The 24,371-nt window shown below is 39.4% G+C and overlaps 1 protein-coding gene across 3 annotated transcripts in view; it reads right to left on the reverse strand.

Annotated features, from left to right (window-relative positions):
• The window catches only part of stab1 (stabilin 1), a 149,469-nt gene that overhangs the window by 116,736 nt on the left and 8,362 nt on the right, over positions 1 to 24,371 (reverse strand). For all 3 annotated transcript variants that reach the window (XM_076269084.1, XM_076269083.1, XM_076269086.1), the window contains exons 3-4: positions 6,431 to 6,546; positions 5,942 to 6,027 (exon numbers count right to left, since the gene is read on the reverse strand). In XM_076269084.1, coding sequence (XP_076125199.1) covers positions 5,942 to 6,027; positions 6,431 to 6,546 — 202 coding nt within the window. The remainder of the gene's footprint in view (positions 1 to 5,941; positions 6,028 to 6,430; positions 6,547 to 24,371) is intronic.

Raw genomic sequence — 24,371 nt, forward strand, 5'->3', positions numbered from 1 at the left:
GGTGCTTTCTGCCTCTTGGTTGCGCACGCATGTTTTTGTGACGTTGCATAGAAATCCATGTATGTGCAGCTCTACCAAAGTAGGCATAGATGTAGGCCTACCTCAACCCAGACTCTCAATGAGTCCTTGCCCCGTGCACTCTCCCTCTCAACAGGCGCATCCCTCCTCAGCATGCACATTTAATCCAAACATTCACAATCGTTCAAGACGACTGGCTAAATTGCTATTAAATCCGGTTAGCATCATTAGCACGCTGCACGAATTTGTTCAAAACTGTTGCATTCAAATTGACTGCTAAATTCTAATCATCTCAATCCCGATGCAAATGGAAAAGTATTTTCCAAGACTCAAACAGCCTGTCCCAAGGAGAAAAAGTATTCATTTGAAACTTAAACACACGTGGGGAAACTGAACAGTCTAACCTATGATATGACTATGATAAACTAGCAAATTAAGCTACTTTGTTTACAATATTTCCAGGCTTCAAGCAGTGTTACCTTTCATTCAGACTTATGTGCACATTTATTTATTTGAGTGTTTTTCATGATTGTGTTGCTATTTCTTTTCCCTGTTTGCTTTGATTGATAACTGAGGTGATTAAAATCAGAGGAATGTTAAGTTTAAAATAAAAGTGTTCTGGTCCTTATCTGAAATAGATTTAAAACGAAAAAATCAATAATTATAGATATCGATGAAATACTTATATCGTGATACAGTTTTCAGCCATATCGCCCAGCCATAGTTACCATTAGCATTGGTTGAGTGATGGAGGCTAGTTTGATTGTTGGTGTATTTGTGAAACATAAACGCGGTTATATCAAAGCACATTGATAACAGCACTAATTGTCTCTGACTGTTATCCCATTCTTATCTGATCATACACAGGAGCTAAGTTAGTTGGCCACAACGCTAAAGTTTGTTTTTGAAAAACTCAAAAACATCGAAATCAGTAGGCTATAGGCCTTCAAAATCCCATATCGGTCAGGCTCTATAGGAGATGGAGACAAATTGACATACACACACAAGCATGCATGCACACGCATCCACACGCATAGACACACACACATGCACACATCCACACACACAAACACGCACACAGGCACGCACACAGGCACGCACACACACACACGCATGCACACAGGCGCACACATACAAGCATACACAAAAGTTTCAAGAGTGGGGGATGGAGTAGAAGATGGAGACAAATTGACAAGTGTGATTGATTTTCGCGGAACGGATGTACAGGACTGAGCGGCGGTAATATTTTGTGCCGCTATACGGTACATCTACTGTAGTTTGCTCAATTGCAGTAAAGCTCAGAGATATTAATTAGGCTAATGATGAAAAAGAGATTGCCAAGTTCATAGGAGGTTGCTGCTAGAATTCTCCCCTCATTTGGATACTGGAGCTTACAGACAATGTACCTTCAATTTCAACTTTACGTGAAAATTTCCAACTTCACTAAAGTCATCCATACACTGTCCAACAGCAATAATTGTTGATATTCTCCTGTCTCTGATTCGTTTCTAATGGTGGCTGCTGGTATTGTTATGCCAGTCTCTCATACTGTATTCGAAACGGTGTCAGTCTACAGCTTTGTGAGCAGAGGAGATAAAGTGATATTATAAGAAGCAGCTTTCATGTTCTAGTTAATCTGACTCCCTTGCAACAGAAATGATGCTCATAGCTAACTTCATTTTGACTCGTTTTAAACAAACCTCAGAGCAAAAGTGACATTTCGTTAAGTTTGTTTATGTGATGAAACAATTTTTACTGTAGAAAACTTATGTTTTTTCTAGGGCTGTCAAAATAACGCATAATTAATTACAGACATAATGTGTTAAAAAATGGAACTGTTTGGGATCTCTATCTATCTATCTATCTATCTATTTCTCTGTTGATATCCTCATCCCCTGCTTCATTCCTCTTCTCGCCCCCATAAGTCTGTCCCAACCACATTATCAATTAAATGGAGTAGCATAGGGCCTACGTTGAAGTTGGATCTTTATAGGGAGGACCCAAGAAGTATCATCTTTATGTAACATACTGTTGGTGCATGTTGACATTGTATACTTTCTCTAACAAGAGTGAAAAACAGTTTGCAGTAGGCCTACAGCTACTATTTATTGGCTAAATGTTGGTCCCTCCTCTGTCTCTCCACTGTCTATGCACAGTGCGTGATGCGTCTGGTGGTGGTGATCACTGATCAGGCAGCTTTTGAAAATTTTCGCCTACAAGTTCCTCACGTTCCATCTTCAGCTAACTCCATAGACAATAAAATAAACGGTTTTGGGGCCTCTGTTACCTGACATCAGCCCCCCACAAAGGAAATAGGTAAACACAATGCGTTTTGCGTTAATATTTCATAACGCGTTATGTATTTGTGTTATGTACATGTTTTATGTACTTTTTACTTTACTGGCTAACTCCCTCCTCTTTCAGTCTATGCTCCCTGCTCTGGCTCTGTTCATTATTCTAATTCCTTGTGTTTTCTGGTAGACGCTCCGTTCGTTTCCATGGTCTCTCACGCTGGTTTCACCGCAAACTGTGCGCAGCCAATGGCCGTATGAAACGTCATCACGTAGCATTACGGCACAGTGGTCATGGGAAATGTAGGAAGTACTTCCAGGGGATATATGACCGAGAACAGAGCCTATCATGCATGTAATGCCTCATGCATCAACTGGCTAAACTGGCTAGTAAGTTTTTACTAACACCCGCCAAAATTAATTTTAACCCGCATTTGGCGTACCCTGGAAATCCAGAGTTCTCACGAGTTCTCGAATTGTCTCTGCGAGACACTCTGGCAATGAGCAATGATGCACGTTACTTTTACCCCAACATTCCGGGGAACCAGATGAACTGTTGAAGACAGCGCTGCGACGTTGGAGGACAGTACACATTGGTCGTAGTGTTATCCGATTGCGTCGAAGTCCGAAATCCTTCAGAGTAAACATGGTCTAGTGTTATCCAATTGTGTGCAGTGAGATTTTTAAATGCATGCTTGTTGCCGCCCCTCGAGTTAGGCCATTACATTGTTCGTGGCCAGACCCTTAATCTTTCTAGATCACCAGGGTCTGGATTTTCCAGGCTACATTTGGCGGGTTCGCGGGTGTTAATTTAGAACCCTGATTGCAGCGTGTGTAGTCACGTAATGCCACTGCTGTTTAATGTATGTGTGATATTCAAGTTATTTACTTGCTGACAATGATCAACCTGTCATCCCTGTGTGAGTGTATCCACCTTATTCCTTAAACCGGAAATCTGTCCGGTTTTAATCTTCATCAAGTTTTATGCTTGAACTTATATTTCTTTCGAAATGTTGACAATCCTGCACTCAATATGTATATATAGCATATACCACAAAGCGGTACAAGATATGACCACCGCTCAGTCCTGCACATTCTCTCCGCAAAAAAATGAGATCACGCTTGTCAATTTGTCTACATCTCCTACTCCATCCCCTACTTTTGCAACTTTTGTGTATGTAAATAAGTGAAAATGTGTGCGTGTTTGTGTGTGTATGTGTGGTTGTGTTTGTGCATGCGTTCATGTATGTGTTTGTGTTAATGTGTGTGTGTTTATGTGTATGTGTGTGTGCATGTGTGTACGTACCTGTGTGTGAGTGTGTGTGTGTGTGTGTGTATTTGTGTATTTGGCATGCATTCAGAGGGTGTCATAATGATCCTACACTTCAAATTCCGTGCAGTTTTGAACCTGTCAGCCAAAGATACCTGCGATTACAATGCCTCGTTTTTGCTTTTTCATTTTTAACTAGGTGGTGCTATACAAATGAGTGGATATTGGATGGGTTGACATGGCCAAAATACAAAAAAGAATTGGTCATCCTAGGCCCTACGGTTCTCGAGATATTCACAGAAAACAGTATCCACCCTACCCTCCTTTCGGGGAGTCCAGTCCGGCAGGGGGTGACAGATCAAAATGAAAAACAATGGTTCTGTGTCATCCTTGTGGGGCTACATGCCCACCTAGTTTTGTGTACCCCGGTCTTTCAGTTAGGGTGACCACCTGCTAATATGCCCAAGGGGGGACAAGGGGTATGTTTCTGAGGGACAATGTGGGACACTGCCTGGCGCGGTGGTGCCCCCACTTCACGGGCAAACTCACTAGTGGTTTACCCATTTATAGCACATACCACCTTACATGATAGGCCTATATTAATAATGCCCTATTCCCCTAAACATGTGTAAATGCTGATATAGGCTTTGTTCATGAATAGGCCAACCAATGTGTATTTTTTTTCTAAATAAAGATTCATAATACTTTGAACATTCAATGAATTGACAGATGCACTTCCACTCACGATTTACTTTAAGCTATTTAATTTATGTTTATTTTTCATTACAATTTATTAACTTTAAATAAATTATAATGTAAAATTGTACGATTAACAGGAATTGTAGTTGCTCAACACCACAGGAACAGTTAAAAAAAAAAGTCTTAACTCACGCCTCCAGGTTCACGGAACGAGAAGGGGGAGGAAGGATGGTGAATTTGCATGTTAGTAAAGGCAGGCGCAGGAGAAAAAAACTGCAGTGTTCTGGGTAACGTTAACGTTCGCTGTAATGTTGTATAAAGCCACATTTAGGTTTGACCTCCTCCGCAATTACTTTGTTGTATGGAATAAAATAACACTGTATTTGTAAATAACAGACTTTATTTTGTTGTATATGTGCTTTGGGAATATTTCAGCCACCACTTGGCCTAACGTGGGCTACCGCAGTGGATAACGTTAACGTTAGTGAAGGTAATATGGCTAATGAAATCTCTGATAACAGATCAGTCCACAGCAATGAAATGTATGCTTTGTGTGGTGATGAGGTAGCCTGTTTGGTAGCCTATTTGTAGGTTACTGCTAGGTCCATATGATTTCCAGTGAATACAAATATCGTTCAAACACTGCGACCAACTTTTTTTTGAGCAAGCATTGATTATGCGTGACACAGTCTCAATTTGCGGGACGCATGAATTGGGCTTCAAACGCTGTGCGCGCACGCGCTACGCGGGACGGGTGGTCACCCTACTTTCAGTGTCCCAGGAATCGTTGACACAAAATTACTGAAGAAGAAAAAAATCCGGAAGACTAAACTGACTAAACCTATATGACCACCGCTTCGCTGCGTGGCGGTCATAATAAACGAGGAACAGCATTATTCGTCCATGTCCAAGTGAGTTATCTACTTTCCTGAGGAAACGCTGATTTTACATACCTTAAAGGTGCGGTCAGAGGGATTGGGCAGGAACTCATGTTTGTTTGCGTTTATGTTTATATTTAAATTTATTAGCAGACATTTTTGTGCAAAATATACTGTACATTGTATTTTAACAAGGACCAAATGAAAAACACCACAGAGGTAGCTCACCCCTACTTTAAGTATTTCCAGAGAAATTCCATGCAGGGTTTCATTTTGTTTGGGGGACAGGACTGGCTGCCCCCCTTTGTTTGTGTCCAGTTTTTGGAGTTTGTGCTGCCTACAGAGACTACAGAGAGTTTTTTTTACAATGTAATCACGGCTAGCAGTCGTGGAGATGATTGCTGAATGTGACAAAATTTTGAATGGGCTGCATTTGAAACTGCATAAAAACCCTGACTGCACCTTTAAGAAGTAAACAAGTGAAAAGTGGTAACATATCAGCAGTTTTAAGTCCACTATGCATGTTCCACAAAGGAACTAGCCCTTGTGGGTGTGTCCACAGTAAATCACAGTGGCCACATGTTTCAGTTTGACCTAACACACTCTGCCCACTGAAATCCCACAACGCGTCCATATGTTGACAGAGATGTGTAAATGTGTCAGGACAATATTACAATATTAATGTGCCAGGGATAACTGATGCAATTTCTTAGCCAGTGCAAACCATTTATGCCTTGCCTTCTACCCAATGAAATGATCTGTAATTGTGAAAATATAGGTCTCACCTTGCATACACAGGTACCATTTCCTGTGGGTCCATCCAGACAGGTGCCATGCCAGTTACATGCCTTACCCGACCAACTGGGACAGGCTAAGAAAATAAAGAAGCATTAATAATAGCATAGATGACAGCCAAACGTAACACAGTGGTCACTTAATTTAGTAATATTTTAATTTCTCAGTGAATTGAGGACAACCCTGGAACTCCAATGCCATAAAAACACAAAAAGACAATTCCAGTAAGTTGCATCAAAAAACACATTTAAGTTTTTTGACTATCTGAAATAAAATCTATATGATCCACATAGTCTGGTTGCTAAACTGTATGTGAAAAATGTCTTTGATTTTGGGTGATGTCACGTGTTTACAGTACACTTCTCTTTATCACTTTACTGTTATAAAATATTTCTGTCCACAGAAGCACAGCTCACTGAGACCTTTGTGACTCATTGACTGAAGAATAAACATACATAAACTAAAACTGTAATACTTACGCAGACACCGAGGGCCCCAAAAATTTGGGCAGCATCTGCGCTCTGTGACCATCTTTATACAGGTGTGGGAGCAACCGGGTAGGTTAAAAGTGCGCTGTCCAATCTGCACAGTATAACTGTGAAGCAAAGGAGAAACATCAGATTAGATTTTTACTAAGGCTGTCAAAATAACGCGTTCATTTTGATTAATTAATTACAGAAATAACTAGAAATGCAATTCCGAGGAATTACACGAGGGGATGCAGTCTGCTGGTTAGGGTGTTGGTGAGGCTGTTGAGCTTGCTGCTAGCTGGTTGGTAGGGTAATTGTGATAACCTGCAAAGGTGCTTTTGGAGTAACCAAATTTGAATCTTGTGTGACATGGCATTCTTGAGATATCATACTCAAGGTGTTTTTGACCTTGACATTTGACCTTCAACCTCCAACTTCAACTCACTTCATCTTTGAGTCCATAAAAACACTCGTACCAAATTTGAAGCATGTACGTCAAGCCGTTCTGGAGATATAATGCATGAGATATGGCTGAGATTTTTATTTTGACACACAGGAAACACTTTAACAGGATGTGTAGTTCAGGTAGAGCTAGATTGTAAGCTTAGAAGCTGAGACAGTTGAATTCCTCACAGGTGACACCTGTGCCAGTGTTCTAATTAGCCTGGGAACTGCTCTGAGAACTACTTAACGAGCGCAGCTGGCTCTATTATGACATCACAGCCCCCATTCAAGTCTATGGGGGAAAAATACACTTTTAATTACAAATATCTCAAAAAGTATAAACTTCTCAAAAATGAAAAACGGATAGGACGGTAAAGCCTTGGAAGATCTACGAAACGGTGTTTGAACCAAATTTGTACGTTAAGCGGTTTGGGCTGAATAGCGCACACAAAAAGGTAAAAAGAAAAATAATAATAATAACTAGAAATGCAATTCCAAGGAATTACCAGTGCATGAAAATGCTAAAGTTGTGATGTAAAATATCATGTATAGTTAAAACAGATAATACAGAGATGGTTACTACGGTGATGCTAGGATAGACATGGTGGTTGCATAGCTTAATAAAAGTTGATAGTTTAAAAGTAGACTGTTTAAAAGCTGAATGTAGATAGTTTAAAAGTTGTTGATAGACAGTAGATAGTTTAAAAGTTGTTGATAGACAGCTAGTTTAATAGATAGTTTAATGATAGTTTAAAAGTAGACCGTTTAAAAGTTGAAGGTAAATAATTTAAAAGTTGTTGACAGACTGGAAGTTGAATGAATGTTGATATTCAAATAGTTTAATGGCTGTGTATAGGTAGATATTTGACGATAACTGAAAGTTGGAATGGCTCTAATGTTTGCTAGCAGTTATGCTAAGATTTTTAACTATGCTAACCATATTACTTAGCTAATGTTTTATAGCAGTGCTAGCAATGATAACATGCTAACCATGTTACTTAGCTAACTTAACTAACATTTTCTAGCAGTTTTGCTAAACATGCTAAATATGTTAGCAATGTTAGCATGCTAACTATGTTAACCATGTTACTTAGCTAACTTAACTAATCATTTTTAGCAGTTATGCTAACTATGCTAACTAACATGTTAGCATGCTAACTATGTTAACCATATTACTTAGCTAACCTAGCTAATAATTTTTAGCAGTTTTGCTAAAAATGCTAACTAGCATGTTAACATGCTAGCATGCTAACTATGTTAGCATGCTAACTATGTTAACCATGTTACTTAGCTAACTTAGCTAATCATTTTTAGCAGTTATGCTAACTATGCTAACTAGAATGTTAACATGCTAGCATGCTAATTATGCTAACCATGTTACTTAGCTAACCTAGCTAATCATTATGACCGCCGCTAGCGAAGCTAGCGAAGCGGTCATATAGGGATTGTCAAAGTTTTTTTTTTTTTTTTTTTCCCGTCATCTACTTCCTGAAATTTTGGTCAACGATACCCGGGGCACGAAACACCGGGGCACATGAAATTTGGTGGGTATGTAGCCCCACTAGACTTTTACAGAGAAATTTCGTTTGGTCCCCGGGTGCCACTCCCCCTCCGCGCTGGGCCCCCCGAAACCCTAAAAATGCAGTTTTTCCTAAATAACTACCTGAACCGTGGCACCGAGGATGAAGACATTTTTATGGTATGTTGGTCTCAAGGGCCCACATCAACTTAGCCCATAATCACTCATTTGTGATTTGCACCCCCCCGGTAAAAAATGAAAATGCAATATCATTCTGCTTTAATCGCCCCTCTCTTCAGTAAAGACGTTCAGAACTGCACCAAATTGTATGTGTAAGATTAACCTGACATTCTCTGGGGGTATGCCAAGTTTCGTAGAATTTCATCCATGGGGGGGTCAAAAAAATTAAGTTATGTGTACATTTAGTGACTCTACACTCATTGGCCTGTAGATGGTGGTGCACACATATACACATGCACACACAGGCACCCACATACTATCGGTATTAGAACGGCCGATACATAATTATAAATTCAGTAGGATTAAAAGAAAGCCAAAATAAATATTCATCATCATCATCATCATGGCTGCATTTCCAGTATTGGCGATAAGTAGTCGTTTGTCCACTAGATGGCGCATCGTTGCAGTGAGACGTAATTTTGTTGGAAGTTAATCTAAAGTGGGTTGGAAAGACACTATGCTTCCTACAAGGACAAGACTGTAGGCTACAGTAGTTTACCGCAGAGAACGTCTAAGGGTAGGATGATTTCTGCATGACATGTAATTCCCATTTCCTCTTGAAGCCGAAATAAATCTGAGAATGTTTATCGGACATGCTTGTTTTTTACTGCAGGTAGGCTACGTTAATCCTATCAATAGCAGAACGTAGGTAAAATAATGTTACCGTTAGCATGGTTGAGTGATGGAGGCCAATTTGATTATTGATGTATTTGTAGAAAACCATAAATGCGTTTTTTAGGCTACCAAGCAAATCGATAACAGCACTAATTGTATCTTTCGACTGTCATCTCATTTGCTTATGACCATAACCTAGGCTACTAACAGGAGCTAAGTGAGTTAGCCACAACACGTTCGCTACGTGATGGTTTTTTAATGGAAAATATATAGGCTACCTGAAAGATAACCTGTCTATGATCCCGTGATGATCTACATCTCCATTTAAACCAGATGTTTTAGAGCGCACGTTGAGATGTATTCAGGGCAGGGCTGTACCTACACATATTTGTTGCACGTGCTACAAAAATCATTCTTTGCGATGAATGATTTAGTACCAACGTTACACCGGTCAGATACAGTTTTGCCTATGGCTATTCCGGGAGACTGAGGCGATTTTTGTTTGTTGAAAGTGCGTGTTTAGGGTGTGTTCTCACCAGGTTAGAAAGTCTCTGCAAATAGTTTCCACTACTACTTGAGTGAAACAAATGCAATCATTGATACTAATCAATCACAAAAAGAAACCTTTTACTCACACATGAGAAGTTCGCGCCCCGAGTTTATTCACCAATTCATCAACGATGCAATTTTCAGGTCGCGGTAATCCACAAGTTGTGCGAGAACATCCAAACACATTATTGCGACTGAAGTTAAATCTAATTAAGTACTGTCTCTGATAGGCCTACAAGCTACATTACAGCGGCCCTTGTTCTTGTACAAACACAAAAACAAACATCAACAGAATTTGCGTAGGCATATTGAAATAAAGTGAACGTCCGCTAATGGATAAAACATCCACGAACAAACGCTAACCATTCTGATGACGTAGCGCCTGCATTTTTAAAACATGGCCGTGCCCTAGTGGCGAAAGTCGTTATTGACATGTAATTTTCGAGTGAAACTACTTGAATTTCAGGTTTAAATATAGCCGCAAGCGGCAATGGCGGGCCCGAGCACCTCCGGTCAGCAACCCGTGACATTTCGGAATCCAACAAAGCACCGACACGGTGCGTGTGTGAAATGTACATATTTGATGCGTGTGCTATTTGTTTTTGTATTTAATTTTCTGGCACATATACTTGCTTGGCCAGGTGGGGGCGCAACGCAAGGCAGGCCCATTGGGTGTCATCATAATCATAATATATATTAACCTGAGAAATTTCAGACTATTCATTTTAAGCAAAGAACATTTCTGATGCACTTTTTGGTTGGCCAGATGGTGGCGCTATGTTAGGCATGAAAATTATATTTGCTTAACTGTGATTATCATCACAATAAAGATATTCAAAATGTTTGTAAAGTTTCCGATCAACCAATAAAGGCATTACCAATTTCTGGCACATTTTCCTGCTTGGCCAGGTGGTGGCGCTATGCCAGGCAGGCCCATAGGGTCTCTGGATATCATCATAATTATAATATGTATTAACCTGAGAAGTTTCAGACCATTCATTTAAAGCATAGAGCATTTCTTGCATATTTCCTGTTTGGCCAGATGGTGGCGCTATGCTAGGCATATGAATTATATGTGTGAATATCATCACAATAATGATATCCAATATTTCATAAAGTTTCAGATCAGTCACTTAAGGCATTGTCCATTTCTGGCACATTTCCTACTTGGCCAGGTGGTGGCGCTATGCCAGGCAGGCCCATTGGGTGTCTGAATATCATCATAATCATAATATCTATTAACCTGAGAAGTTTCAGACCATTCATTCAATGCACTGTGACTTTATGACACATTTCCTGTTTATATGGTGAGATATTAAAATCATAACATATTACAACATATCAAAAATCCCTTCGCAATTTAACATCAGCAACATCTTGGCATCATATTTGCCAAATTTCACATGAATCTGACAAACCGTCAAGGAGGAGTATGTTAAAATTCTTCATGTGACATCAGTGTAATTGTCATTCTTTCTGTTGCCAGGTGGTGGCGCTATGCCAAATATGCGTTATGGGCATGTGAATATCATCACTACCATGGTATTCAAAGACCTGTGAAATTTAAAACATTTCAAGCCATGCATGGTGAATTAAGACACATTTATTGTTTATGTGGAAGGGTATTAAAATTAATAATTTCACCATTTCGTCAAATTACAACATATCAAAAAAAAGCTTCACAATTTATAATCAGGAACATCTAGGCGTCATGTATACCAAATTTGACATGAATCGGATCAACCGTCTAGGAAGAGTATTTTAAAATTGATCATGTCCACAACGCACAAAATCTCAATTACCTCACTTCCTGTGGGCGTGGCTAATGGCATGTTAATACAAAAGTTGTTTGTTTTTGGGAGTTACATACACCCACCAAATTTGGTGTGTTTATCTAAAACTATATGCCAACCACAAGTCACAGTGACATAAGGGGGCGCTATGGAGTTCCTGGGCAACGCACGGTGCCAAGCTTTTATCCCTGTCTATTCACTGTATCACTTGATGTGTGTGCCAAATTTCATGCGTTTTCACCCATGGGAAGCACCTCTTTTGGCATCATGTTTCATCACTTATTTCATCACATATTAGTCTGCACAAAATCCCAAATACCTCACTTCCTGTTGGGCGTGGCTAATGCATTGTACATACGAAAGTTGTTCATCTTGGGGAGATACAGACACCCACCAAATTTGGTGTGTGTAGCTGAAAGTATATGCCCACCATGGGATCAGTCATCTAAGGGGGCGTAAGGGGGCGCTAGCGAGTCTCTGGGCCATACCCGGGGCCAAGCTTTTTTACCTAGCTGCTTTGTGTGACACCTGATGTGTGTGCCAAATTTCAAGACTTTTCGATTATGTTAACCACCTCAAAATATTTGCCAACAACGGGATCAGTCACCTAAGGGGGCGCTAGCGAGTCCCTGGGCCACGCCCGGGGTCAAGCTCTTGTACCTAACTGCGATGCGTGACACCTGACGTGTGTGCCAAATTTCAAGAGTTTTTGACCATGTTAACCACCTCAAAAACAGGAAAGCAAAAAAGTGGAATAACAATAATAATAGTGAAATATAGCCGCAAGCGGCAATGGCGGGCCCGAGCACCTGCGGGCCGCAACCCGTGACATGTCGGAATCCAACAAAACACCGACGTGGTGCGTTTGTGATATGTACATATTTGATGCATGTGCTATTTGTTTTTGTATTTTATTTTCTGCCACATTTACTCGCTTGGCCAGGTGGGAGCGTAATGCAAGGCAGGCCCATTGTGTGTCATCATAATCATAATATATATTAACCTGAGAAATTTCAGACCATTCATTTTAAGCAAAGAACATTTCTGATACATTTTTTGGTTGGCCAGATGGTGGCGCTATGTTAGGCATGAAAATTACACATGTGAATATCATCACAATAATGATATCCAAAATGTTTGTAAACTTTCAGATCAATCACTTAAGGCATTGTCCATTTCTGGCACATTTCCTGCTTGACCAGGTGGTGGCGCTATGCCAGGCAGGCCCATTGGGTGTCTGGATATCATCATAATCATAATATCTATTAACCTGAAAAGTTTCAGACCATTTATTCAAAGCATAGAGCATTTATGGCACATTTCCTGCTTGGCCAGAAGGTGGCGCTATGCTAGGCCTGTGAATTACGCACGTGAATATCATCACAATAATGATATCCAATATTTTATAAAGTTTCAGATCAATCACTTAAGGCATTGTCCATTTCTGGCACATTTCCTGCTTGGCCAGGTGGTGGCGCTATGCCAGGCAGGCCCATTGGGTGTCTGGATATCATCATAATCATGATATCTATTAACCTGAGAAGTTTCAGACCATTCATTCAATGCACTGTGATTTATGACACATTTCCTGTTTATGTGGTGAGATATTAAAATCATATCAAATATATTACAACATTCAAAAATCCATTCACAATTTAACATCAGCGACATCTTGGCATAATGTTTGCCAAATTTCAAATGAATCTGACAAACCGTCTAGGAGGAGTATGTTCAAATTGATCATGTGACATCAGTATAATTGTCATTCTTTCTGTTGCCAGTTGGTGGCGCTATGCCAAACATGCATTATGGGCATGTGAATATTATCATTAACATGGTCTTCAATGATCTGTGAAATTTAAAACATTTCAAGCCATGCATGGTGAATTATGACACATTTATTGTTTATGTGGAAGGGTATTAAAATTAATAATTTCGCCATTTCGTCAAATTACAACATATCAAAAAAAAGCTTCACAATTTATAATCAGGAACATCTCGGCATCATGTATACCAACTTTGACATGAATCGGATCAACCGTCTAGGAGGAGTACGTTAAAATTGATCATGTCCACAACGCACAAAATCTCAATTACCTCACTTCCTGTGGGCGTGGCTAATGGCATGTTCATACAAAAGTTGTTTGTTTTTGGGAGTTACATACACCCACCAAATTTGGTGTGTGTAGCTGAAAGTATATGCCCACCACGGGATCAGTCATCTAAGGGGGGCGTAAGGGGGCGCTATCGAGTCTCTGGGCCATACCCGGGGCCAAGCTTTTTTACCTAGCTGCTTTGTGTGACACCTGATGTGTGTGTCAAATTTTAAGACTTTTCGACCATGTTAACCACCTCAAAATATATGTCAACCACAGGATCAGTCACCTAAGGGGGCGCTAGCGAGTCCCTGGGCCACGCCCGGGGTCAAGCTCTTGTACCTAACTGCGTTGCGTGACACCTGACGTGTGTGCCAAATTTCAAGAGTTTTCGACCATGTTAACTACCTCAAAAACAGGACAGCAAAAAAGTAGAATAACAATAATAAATAATAATAATAATAATAATAATAATAATAATAATCCTTACAAAAACAATAGGGCCTTGCGCCCTTCGGTGCTCGGGCCCTAAATATAGCCGCAAGCGGCAATGGCGGGCCCGAGCACCTGCGGGCCGCAACCCGTGACATGTCGGAATCCAACAAAGCACCGACGTGGTGCGTTTGTGAAATGTACATATTTGATGCGTGTGCTATTTGTTTTTGTATTTTATTTTCTGCCACATGTACTTGCTTGGCCAGGTGGGGGCGCAATGCAAGGCAGGCCCATTGGTTGTCATCATAATCATAATATATATTAACCTGAGAAATTTAAGACCATTCATTTTAAGCAAAGAACATTTCTGATACACTTTTTGGATGGCCAGATGGTGGCACTATGTTAGGCATGAAAATTACACATGTGAATATCATCACAATAATGATATCCAAAATGCTTGTAAACTTTCAGATCAATCACTTAAGGCATTGTGCATTTCTGGCACATTTCCTGCTTGACCAGGTGGTGGCTCTATGCCAGGCAGGCCCATTGGGTGTCTGGATATCATCATAATCATAATATCTATTAACCTGAAAAGTTTCAGACCATTTATTCAAAGCATAGAGCATTTCTGGCACATTTCCTGCTTGGCCAAATGGTGGCGCTATGCTAGGCCTGTGAATTACAAATGTGAATATCATCACAATAATGATATCTGATATTTGATAAAGTTTCAGATCAATCACTTAAGGCATTGTCCATTTCTGGCACATTTCCTGCTTGGCCAGGTGGTGGCGCTATGTCAGGCAGGCCCATTGGGTGTCTGGATATCATCATAATCATGATATCTTTTAACCTGAGAAGTTTCAGACCATTCATTCAATGCAGTGTGATTTATGACACATTTCCTGTTTATGTGGTGAGATATTAAAATCATATCAAATACATTACAACATTCAAAAATCCATTCACAATTTAACATCAGCGACATCTTGGCATAATGTTTGCCAAATTTCAAATGAATCTGGCAAACCGTCTAGGAGGAGTATGTTCAAATTGATCATGTGACATCAGTATAATTGCCATTCTTTCTGTTGCCAGTTGGTGGCGCTATGCCAAACATGCATTATGGGCATGTGAATATCATCACTACCATGGTATTCAAAGACCTGTGAAATTTAAAACATGTTAGCATGCTAACTACGCTAACCATGTGACTTAGCTAACTTAGCTAATCATTTTTAGCAGTTTTGCTAAAAATGCTAACTAGCATGCTAACATGTTAGCATGCTAACTACGCTAACCATGTGACTTAGCTAACTTAGCTAATCATTTTTAGCAGTTTTGCTAAAAATGCTAACTAACATGCTAACTATGCTAACCATGTGACTTAGCTAACTTAGCTAATCATTTTTAGTAGTTTTGCTAAAAATGCTAACTAGCATGCTAACATGCTATCATGCTAACTACGCTAACCATGTGACTTAGCTAACTTAGCTAATCATTTTTAGCAATTTTGCTAAAAATGCTAACTAACATGCTAGCATGCTAACTATGCTAACCATGCTAACTAGCTATAGTGGGTAGGAGTCATAGTTGATGACAAGTAACAATTACAATGGCTAAACAGTTAAAAAGTTCAGTAGTTTAAAGGGTTAAATTGTTTAACAGTGAAATATTGTAGTGAGGACTTTTATTTTGAAACAGTTTTTGGCAGAGGAAGCAGTTGAACAGGATGTGTAGTCTTAATAGGGCCAGTTTGTATGCTTAAAGCCTGAGACTGGCAGTTGAGATCCAGGTGGCCTGAACACCTGCCATAGGATTCTAATTGCTTAATGGCCGTATTATGATGTCATAATCGGCAATGTTAAGTCTATGGGGAATTTTAAAACGTTTTTCTTTAATAGTTTAAAAAGTATAAAAGTTTCAAAGTTGAAAAGACATAGCAACCCGATCTGTTTGAAAACCTACGTTACAAAGTTTGAATGAAGTATTCTAAGTTAAACTGTTCAAGAGAAATTGCGTCTAGAAAAAGTGGTAAGCGGAATAATAATAATAATAATAAGTTGCCTAGGAAGAACAGTACAGTGCATTTTCATGCACTGTAATAAGAAGTTGCCTAGGAAGAACAGTACAGTGCATTTTCATGCACTGTAATAATAAGAAGTTTTCGGATTTCAATAGAGGGGATGCATCCCCTCTAATATCACATTTCATAGTGACATTTGACCCAGTGCAGTCTGGCTATCGTGACTGAAGAAGGCAGACGAGAAAGCACTGCTTTGAATGAAACATTTAGCCTATACAGAGAATGTCTAATAAGGGGAGAACCGCCACTCTCATTTCCTGCGATTCTCATCACACTCATTAGCAGAAAGCTAGTGTGTTGCGGGCAACAATGATCCAACCTGTAAGAAATCGAAAGGACGTGACTACTCGTTCATTCAACTTTTGACCTATAATCCATATTGAGCTTGCAGAAACCACAATCAAATCGTCGATTTCTCAACGACAACCAAGTGAGAGACAAATTTAGCCGTCTAGCTTCATAGACCCCCATTGTTTTTGCACTTATTCGTGATCGCCCCTAGCGGAACTGCAACAGATTGCAGGTACAATGGAGTTAGGGAGTGATCCGGCTCTCCGTAAACGGGCTCTGGCCTAGGCCTACGTTTTAAAAAGAACACCCAGACCAATACTGACATGAGTTAGCACACTGATGATAATAATGCTAGCCGCAAGCCTTGTCAAAGTTAACTTTGCTAACGCTTTGCTAAGCCTACCTTATGACCGACTAACTAACCGACAAACTCCCTTATAATAAATAAATTGACTACATGTGTTGCACGCTTGAAACAAAATGTCTTCAAAAGTATGTAGAAGGTACAATTGCCATTCCAATAACTTCACACATTACATTTCCGTTTGCACTTGTAGGCTATGCTGCTTTCATTTCTTTGTTCCTACTATTTTGTTTATTTTCTTGAACTGCTATTTCTTATCCTGGACTGCCACCTACTGGATAGAAAAGGCAACAACCTAGTAATTATGTGAATAAAAATCTACACGTTTGAATGGCCAAAATGGTGTTAGGGTAGCCTACTCTGCATATGTCATTAACAGTGAGTGGTAACTTCAGTCATTTGCATTTATCATGCTAAAAATCTAACACCAGGCACTATGCTGATGCCTGAGCCAAAGGGAAAATTATAATAAAAGAGAGACACGTTGAACTTTAAAGGAACACGCCACCCAATGTCAGTAGTAATATATGTTCTTACCTTAACTTTCACGAGTTGAGTCATACCTCTCCCGTGTCGGTACCTGCACTCAAACGCTCTGGCGCGCGACGCGAATGTGTTAGCATGTTGCTATGCTAGCGGGCTCAGACGTAGCCATAGAGGGAGGTGTTAATTACAGTGCATGAAAATGCATCAACTGTCAGTTTCTCAGGCTTTAAACATACAGTCTCATTCTCTTAAAGGAACACGCCACCCAATGTCAGTAGTAATATATGTTCTTACCTTAACTTTCACGAGTTGAGTCATACCTCTCCCGTGTCCGTACGTGCACTCAAACGCTCTGGTGCGCGGCTGGACTGTGTTAGCATGTTTAGCAGGCTTTGACGGCAACTAAGCGTAGAAGTAATCAAAAACATCCACGTTTTACCGACTTAAATACAGTTGCACGAGTAGTTGATAGAAATGCTACGGCCACGCAACATGAAACGTGGCGATTTTCCAAGCGAATAAACCGGAGAACTACAATGTGTGGCGCAATAGCACTTGGGAGTACTTCGACCTAGCGTAGTAGTATTGTTAACACCTAATTGTAGATCCTATCCACCACAGACTTTAGAATCCATGCTGGATCGACCCTCAGCCTCTCCCTCCCCTCTGAGCGAGAGAGAGGCACACACACTAGAGATGCGCTGATGGGCTATTATTTCAACCATAACTGCATAGCAAAACTTATCATCCATCAGCCATCCATCAACACCAAAGTTTTTTGACCAATCTTCGAAACGGCACCCGCCCACCATCCGCTGGTTGTTTTAATGTAGGCTATATATGGGTGATGCAGCGCTGCTGACGTGAGGCTAGAAAGCCCTTGCCTGTTCTAGGAAGACTGATCCAATGCAGCAAATATATTAAAAGGCTAAAGTCGTACATTGGCTATGTTGTAGCCTATCCCCAGAATATCAGCAGCAAACTCAGTCTCTCGCAAAACAGTCTCCAAATAAAACGCACATCGGCCTGTTGCCTATACTGCCAGCTTGTGACAATATATCGTCCAAAATGCTTGATTGCATTGCATTCTCCACATTTTTAGCTACATTTTCATGTACCACATCAGCATTTTTGTTCAGTGAATCTTTTGTAAATTGCTTTAAAATGAATTGTGCTGTCTGTCTGAAAAAGACGCGCTCGTGCAGTCAAAATGAATGGGAGTCTTCAGAACAGGCTTTCAGTCACCCTGACATAACAGTGTGTAAAGTAGGCTATAATGTGAATGACTTGTTATTTTATCAAGGATTTCTTTCTTTTTGCAAAAAATAAAGTACAATAGGCATTAATTAGTAGGTCAGGAGCATGTTGAAATTATGTGGCAAATTGCGTTTTTTATTACAATGATAAAATTGTAAAAGGACGTGACCGAAGCTGAGGCAAGCCAGGCAATAGGCCTATAGGCCCGACGGTAATTGTAAAGCAATTTACAAAAAGATTCACTGAACAAAAATGCTGATGTGGTACATGAAAATGTAGCTAAAAACGTGGAGAATGCAATGCAATCAAGCAATTTGGACGATATATTTTCACAAGCTGGCAGAAAAGGCAACAGGCTGATGTGTGTTTTATTTGGAGACTGTTTTGCGAGACAGAGACTGAGTTTGCTGCTGATATTCTGGGGATAGGCTACAACATAGCCAATGTACGACTTTAGCCTTTTAATATATTTGCTGCATTGGATCAGTCTTCCTAGAACAGGCAAGGGCTTTCTAGCCTCACGTCAGCAGCGCTGCATCACCCATATAGCCTATTAAAACAACCAGCGGATGGTGGGCGGGTGCCGTTTCGAAAATTGGTCAAAAAACGTTGGTGTTGATGGATGGCTGATGGATGATAAGTTTTGCTATGCAGTTATGGTTGAAATAATAGCCCATCAGCGCATCTCTAGTGTGTGTGCCTCTCTCTCGCTCAGAGGGGAGGGAGAGGCTGAGGGTCGATCCAGCATGGATTCTAAACTCTGTGGTGGATAGGATCTACAATTAGGTGTTAACAATACTACTACGCTAGGTCGAAGTACTCCCAAGTGCTATTGCGCCACACATTGTAGTTCTCCGGTTTATTCGCTTGGAAAATCGCCACGTTTCATGTTGCGTGGCCGTAGCATTTCTATCAACTACTCGTGCAACTGTATTTAAGTCGGTAAAACGTGGATGTTTTTGATTACTTCTACGCTTAGTTGCCGTCAAAGCCCGCTAGCATAGCAACATGCTAACACAGTCCAGCCGCGCACCAGAGCGTTTGAGTGCACGTACGGACACGGGAGAGGTAGTGTTGTCACGATACCAAAATTATGACTTCGATACGATACCTGCCATAAATATCACGATGCTCGATACTAAAACGATACTACGGCGAAATCCTAAGATATCTGGAGAAGAAAGGACTCATACCTCCTCCAAGTGTATTGAGTCATTTGTGTTGAATTTGGTGCACTTTTGTGTGTAGGTCAATTCTGGGTTCTAAACTTCTAAACTTCCTACATAATTATTATTTTTTATAGTCAGTAAAGTAGTAGGCCTACTTTCTGTGATTAAGTCCTTTATTGTTTGTTATAGTTAATTTACATTGTGTTGTGTTTTGGCAATAAAGTAGCTTTAAATAGCCAAACTAGTCTAGATCAAGGTCAGTGTTAAAATTACTGCATGCAAATCACTGAATGCTATGCAGAGGGGCCTAATCTTTAGGCCATCTGATGTACAGTATAGGCTACCCTAGGCCTTCCCGTGTTCATGGGATTTCTTTGACAGTTGCAAAGGGGAAAATGTGAAAATAGTCTTCTTTGCGCCCATTGTACAAGTACGACGTTCCAACCACTCAGGTCTTCGTCAGATAGGCCTACACCATTACCTGTTGCAATATATCTGTGTGCATTCCTACATTACGTCTATTTCTTTGATAACATGATTTGCTAGCACGTACTGTAACAATACGCCGCTATTATTATTAGGACTCAACACGCTTTGGTGGTATTATGCTGTGGGCTTTAATTAGCACATTTCGGGTAGCCTATCCTACATCTGGGCAATAATTATTGAACAAATTGCAGTCTACATGCCATGACAAATATTACCACTAGTAGGCTACTGACCGAACATGAAATAGATCGTTTACAAGTTATGGTAATGTTATTCTGGCGTGAACATTGCGCTTTCATCACGTTAGCACCCTATGATTACAGCTTGTTATGTCTCGTCAAAATGATTACAGCTCGTTATGTCTCGTCAAAATTCATTGATGAAGGAAGGTTTGCTTTATCCCAGAGAACCATACTCGTTTCACTTAGGCTAGACTAAAACATAAGAGAGGAACTTGGCACTAACCTTGTAGTCGTGTTTTCTATAGCATATTCGTTAACCTGTCGTTCTTTGAACTCTTTAAAAATGTTGGGATATGTCTGCGAGGTGTTTAGCCAAGTTCCATGCGTAGCCTACTGCTTTTAAATGACTTTGTGTACCTGATGGCTTGCTTTAATTCGCGATGTATCCGAAATAGTTGCAGATTTCACTGCACCTTTTGTTTTATCCACAAGGCCTAGAACTGTCAGCAAAGAACTATGTTGACGTTGGCTGCGCACTCACTCACTCAGAGCTGCCTGCTTGACACGCCCACTTGCCTAGATGCGTGCAATGAGCAGTGGGAGCAGCAGTTCACACAGACACAGAACGTTATTATTTTAATAAAGTATCGATTCTAAAAACGTCTGAAATCGTATAGTTTTTTGCGTGAAGGCATCGCGATACCTTTTTAGTATCGATACACCGTGCAACACTAGGGAGAGGTATGACTCAACTCGTGAAAGTTAAGGTAAGAACATATATTACTACTGACATTGGGTGGCGTGTTCCTTTAAGACTACACATCATGTTCAACTGTTTCCTCTGTCCACAACTGTTTCAAAATAAAAGTCCTCACTACAATAATTCCCTATTAAATAATTTAACCATTTAAACTATCCACCTATTTAACTGTTCAATCATTCCAACTATATTAAGCCTCATCTAACGAGCAAATAATTTAACCTTTTAAACTATCCACCTATTTAACTGTTCAGTCATTCCAACTATATTAAACCCCATCTACCTAGTTCAGTCATTCCAACTATATTAAAGCTCATCTACCTAGCAAATAATTTAACCTTTTAAACTATCCACCTATTTAACTCTTCAGTCATTCCAATTATATTAAACCTCATCTACCTAGCAAATAATTTAACCATTTAAACTATCTACCTATTTAACTGTTCAGTCATTCCAACTATATTAAGTCTCATCTAACGAGCAAATAATTTAACCTTTTAAACTATCCACTTATTTAACTGTTTAGTCATTCCAACTATACTAAACCTTATCTACCTAGTTCAGACATTCCAACTATATTAAACCTCATCTACCTAGCAAATAATTTAACCATTTAAACTATCCAACTATTTAACTGTTCAGTCAATCCAACTATATTAAGCCTCATCTAACGAGTAAATAATTTAACCTTTTAAACTATCCACCTATTTAACTGTTCAGTCATTCCAACTATATTAAACCTCATCTACCTAGTTCAGTCATTCCAACTATATTAAACCTCATCTACCTAGCAAATAGTTTAACCATTTAAACTATCCACCTATTTAACAGTTCAGTCATTCTAACTATATTAAACCTCATCTACCTAGCAAATAGTTTAACCATTTAAACTATCCACCTATTTAACTGTTAAGTCATTCCAACTATATTAAGCCTCATCTAACGAGCAAATAATTTAACCTTTTAAACTATCCACCTATTTAACTGTTCAGTCATTCCAACTATATTAAACCTCATCTACCTAGTTCAGTCATTCCAACTATATTAAGCCTCATCTACCTAGCAAATAATTTAACCTTTTAAACTATCCACCTATTTAACTCCTCAGTCATTCCAACTACAATAATTCCCTATTAAATAATTTAACCATTTAAACTATCCACCTATTCAACTGTTCAGTCATTCCAACTATATTAAACCTCATCTACCTAGCAAATAATTTAACCATTTAAACTATCCAACTATTTAACTGTTCAGTCAATCCAACTATATTAAGCCTCATCTAACGAGTAAATAATTTAACCTTTTAAACTATCCACCTATTTAACTGTTCAGTCATTCCAACTATATTAAACCTCATCTACCTAGTTCAGTCATTCCAACTATATTAAACCTCATCTACCTAGCAAATAGTTTAACCATTTAAACTATCCACCTATTTAACAGTTCAGTCATTCTAACTATATTAAACCTCATCTACCTAGCAAATAGTTTAACCATTTAAACTATCCACCTATTTAACTGTTAAGTCATTCCAACTATATTAAGCCTCATCTAACGAGCAAATAATTTAACCTTTTAAACTATCCACCTATTTAACTGTTCAGTCATTCCAACTATATTAAACCTCATCTACCTAGTTCAGTCATTCCAACTATATTAAGCCTCATCTACCTAGCAAATAATTTAACCTTTTAAACTATCCACCTATTTAACTCCTCAGTCATTCCAACTACAATAATTCCCTATTAAATAATTTAACCATTTAAACTATCCACCTATTCAACTGTTCAGTCATTCCAACTATATTAAACCTCATCTACCTAGAAAATAATTTAACCTTTTAAACTATCCACCTATTTAACTCTTCAGTAATTCCAATTATATTAAACCTCATCTACCTAGCAAATAATTTAACCATTTAAACTATCCACCTATTTAACTGTTCAGTCATTCCAACTATATTAAGCCTCATCTAACGAGCAAATAATTTAACCATTTAAACTATCTACCTATTTAACTGTTCAGTCATTCCAACTATATTAAGTCTCATCTAACGAGCAAATAATTTAACCTTTTAAACTATCCACTTATTTAACTGTTTGGTCATTCCAACTATACTAAACCTTATCTACCTAGTTCAGACATTCCAACTATATTAAACCTCATCTACCTAGCAAATAATTTAACCATTTAAACCAGGGGTCTCAAACACCCGGCCCGCGGGCCAAATCCGGCCCGTGTCCGGCCCAATTCCGGCCCGCGACGTATGACAAAATAATAATGTAATCCGGCCCTTGAAGCTATTTTTAATTGCGACAAACAACGATACTGAATAAAATAGACGATAGATCCAAGTACGGTGACAAATCTCATTTGTTCTCTGCTCCACTATGTGCTAGACACCCAGAGCTTGATTCAAACCCAAAATCGCTGCGCAAAGTTTTCAGGAAATACTTGTATTACACGCGAGAAACACAAAGACGTGCATTTGTAATGACGCGGAAGCGATGCAGGCCAGTGTTGCAGAAATTGAAGCAGAAATTAAGCAGAAATAGGCCTACACCAAATGTTGAAAAACGTTCACGTGTGATGAAGTAGGTAGGCTATGTTATTCACCTATTCTAATTCTGAAGGAGAATATCCTTTTGGAGATTATGATCGATCGTCTGACAGTGATAGTCACGGTGCGTCTGTGAATGGAGGTGCGTGTATACAACGGTGTCCACTAAGCATACCATGTTTATTTCGACCCTCTGCCCAACATAGCTTGGAGGTTGCAGTGGTAATCGTGATGATAGTGTCCGTACGTGGTACAGACAGCAGGGCTAGCCTAGTAGAAATAAGGCTCTAAAGAACTACAAAGTCACCCGCAATATGATGCGAACTTCTGGGTACTCTGGATTACCCGCGATAGGAACTGATTTGACCAGAATACTTTATTGTAGGCCTATATTGTAGTAATCTATTACTAAACCACAACATCTTAGGTGTTGGTATACATCTTAGGTGTTTTCCTGTTAATTTGTTATGTGGGTAATATGAAAAAAGGAAAGTAAACCTGCTCAAATATGTTCATCCAGTATTTACTGAAAGGTGCATAATTTGAGGTGCTTGCCATCCAGTGACAAATTAGATGGGTAAATTTACCCCCTTCATAAACTTTTGT

This window comes from Alosa pseudoharengus, unplaced genomic scaffold (assembly GCF_046254945.1).
Source record: "Alosa pseudoharengus isolate Yale_2024_CS ecotype anadromous, Long Island Sound unplaced genomic scaffold, YU_APseudo_1.1 YU_APseudo_1.1_scf_5, whole genome shotgun sequence".
In the NCBI taxonomy this organism is placed as follows: Eukaryota; Metazoa; Chordata; class Actinopteri; order Clupeiformes; family Clupeidae; genus Alosa; species Alosa pseudoharengus.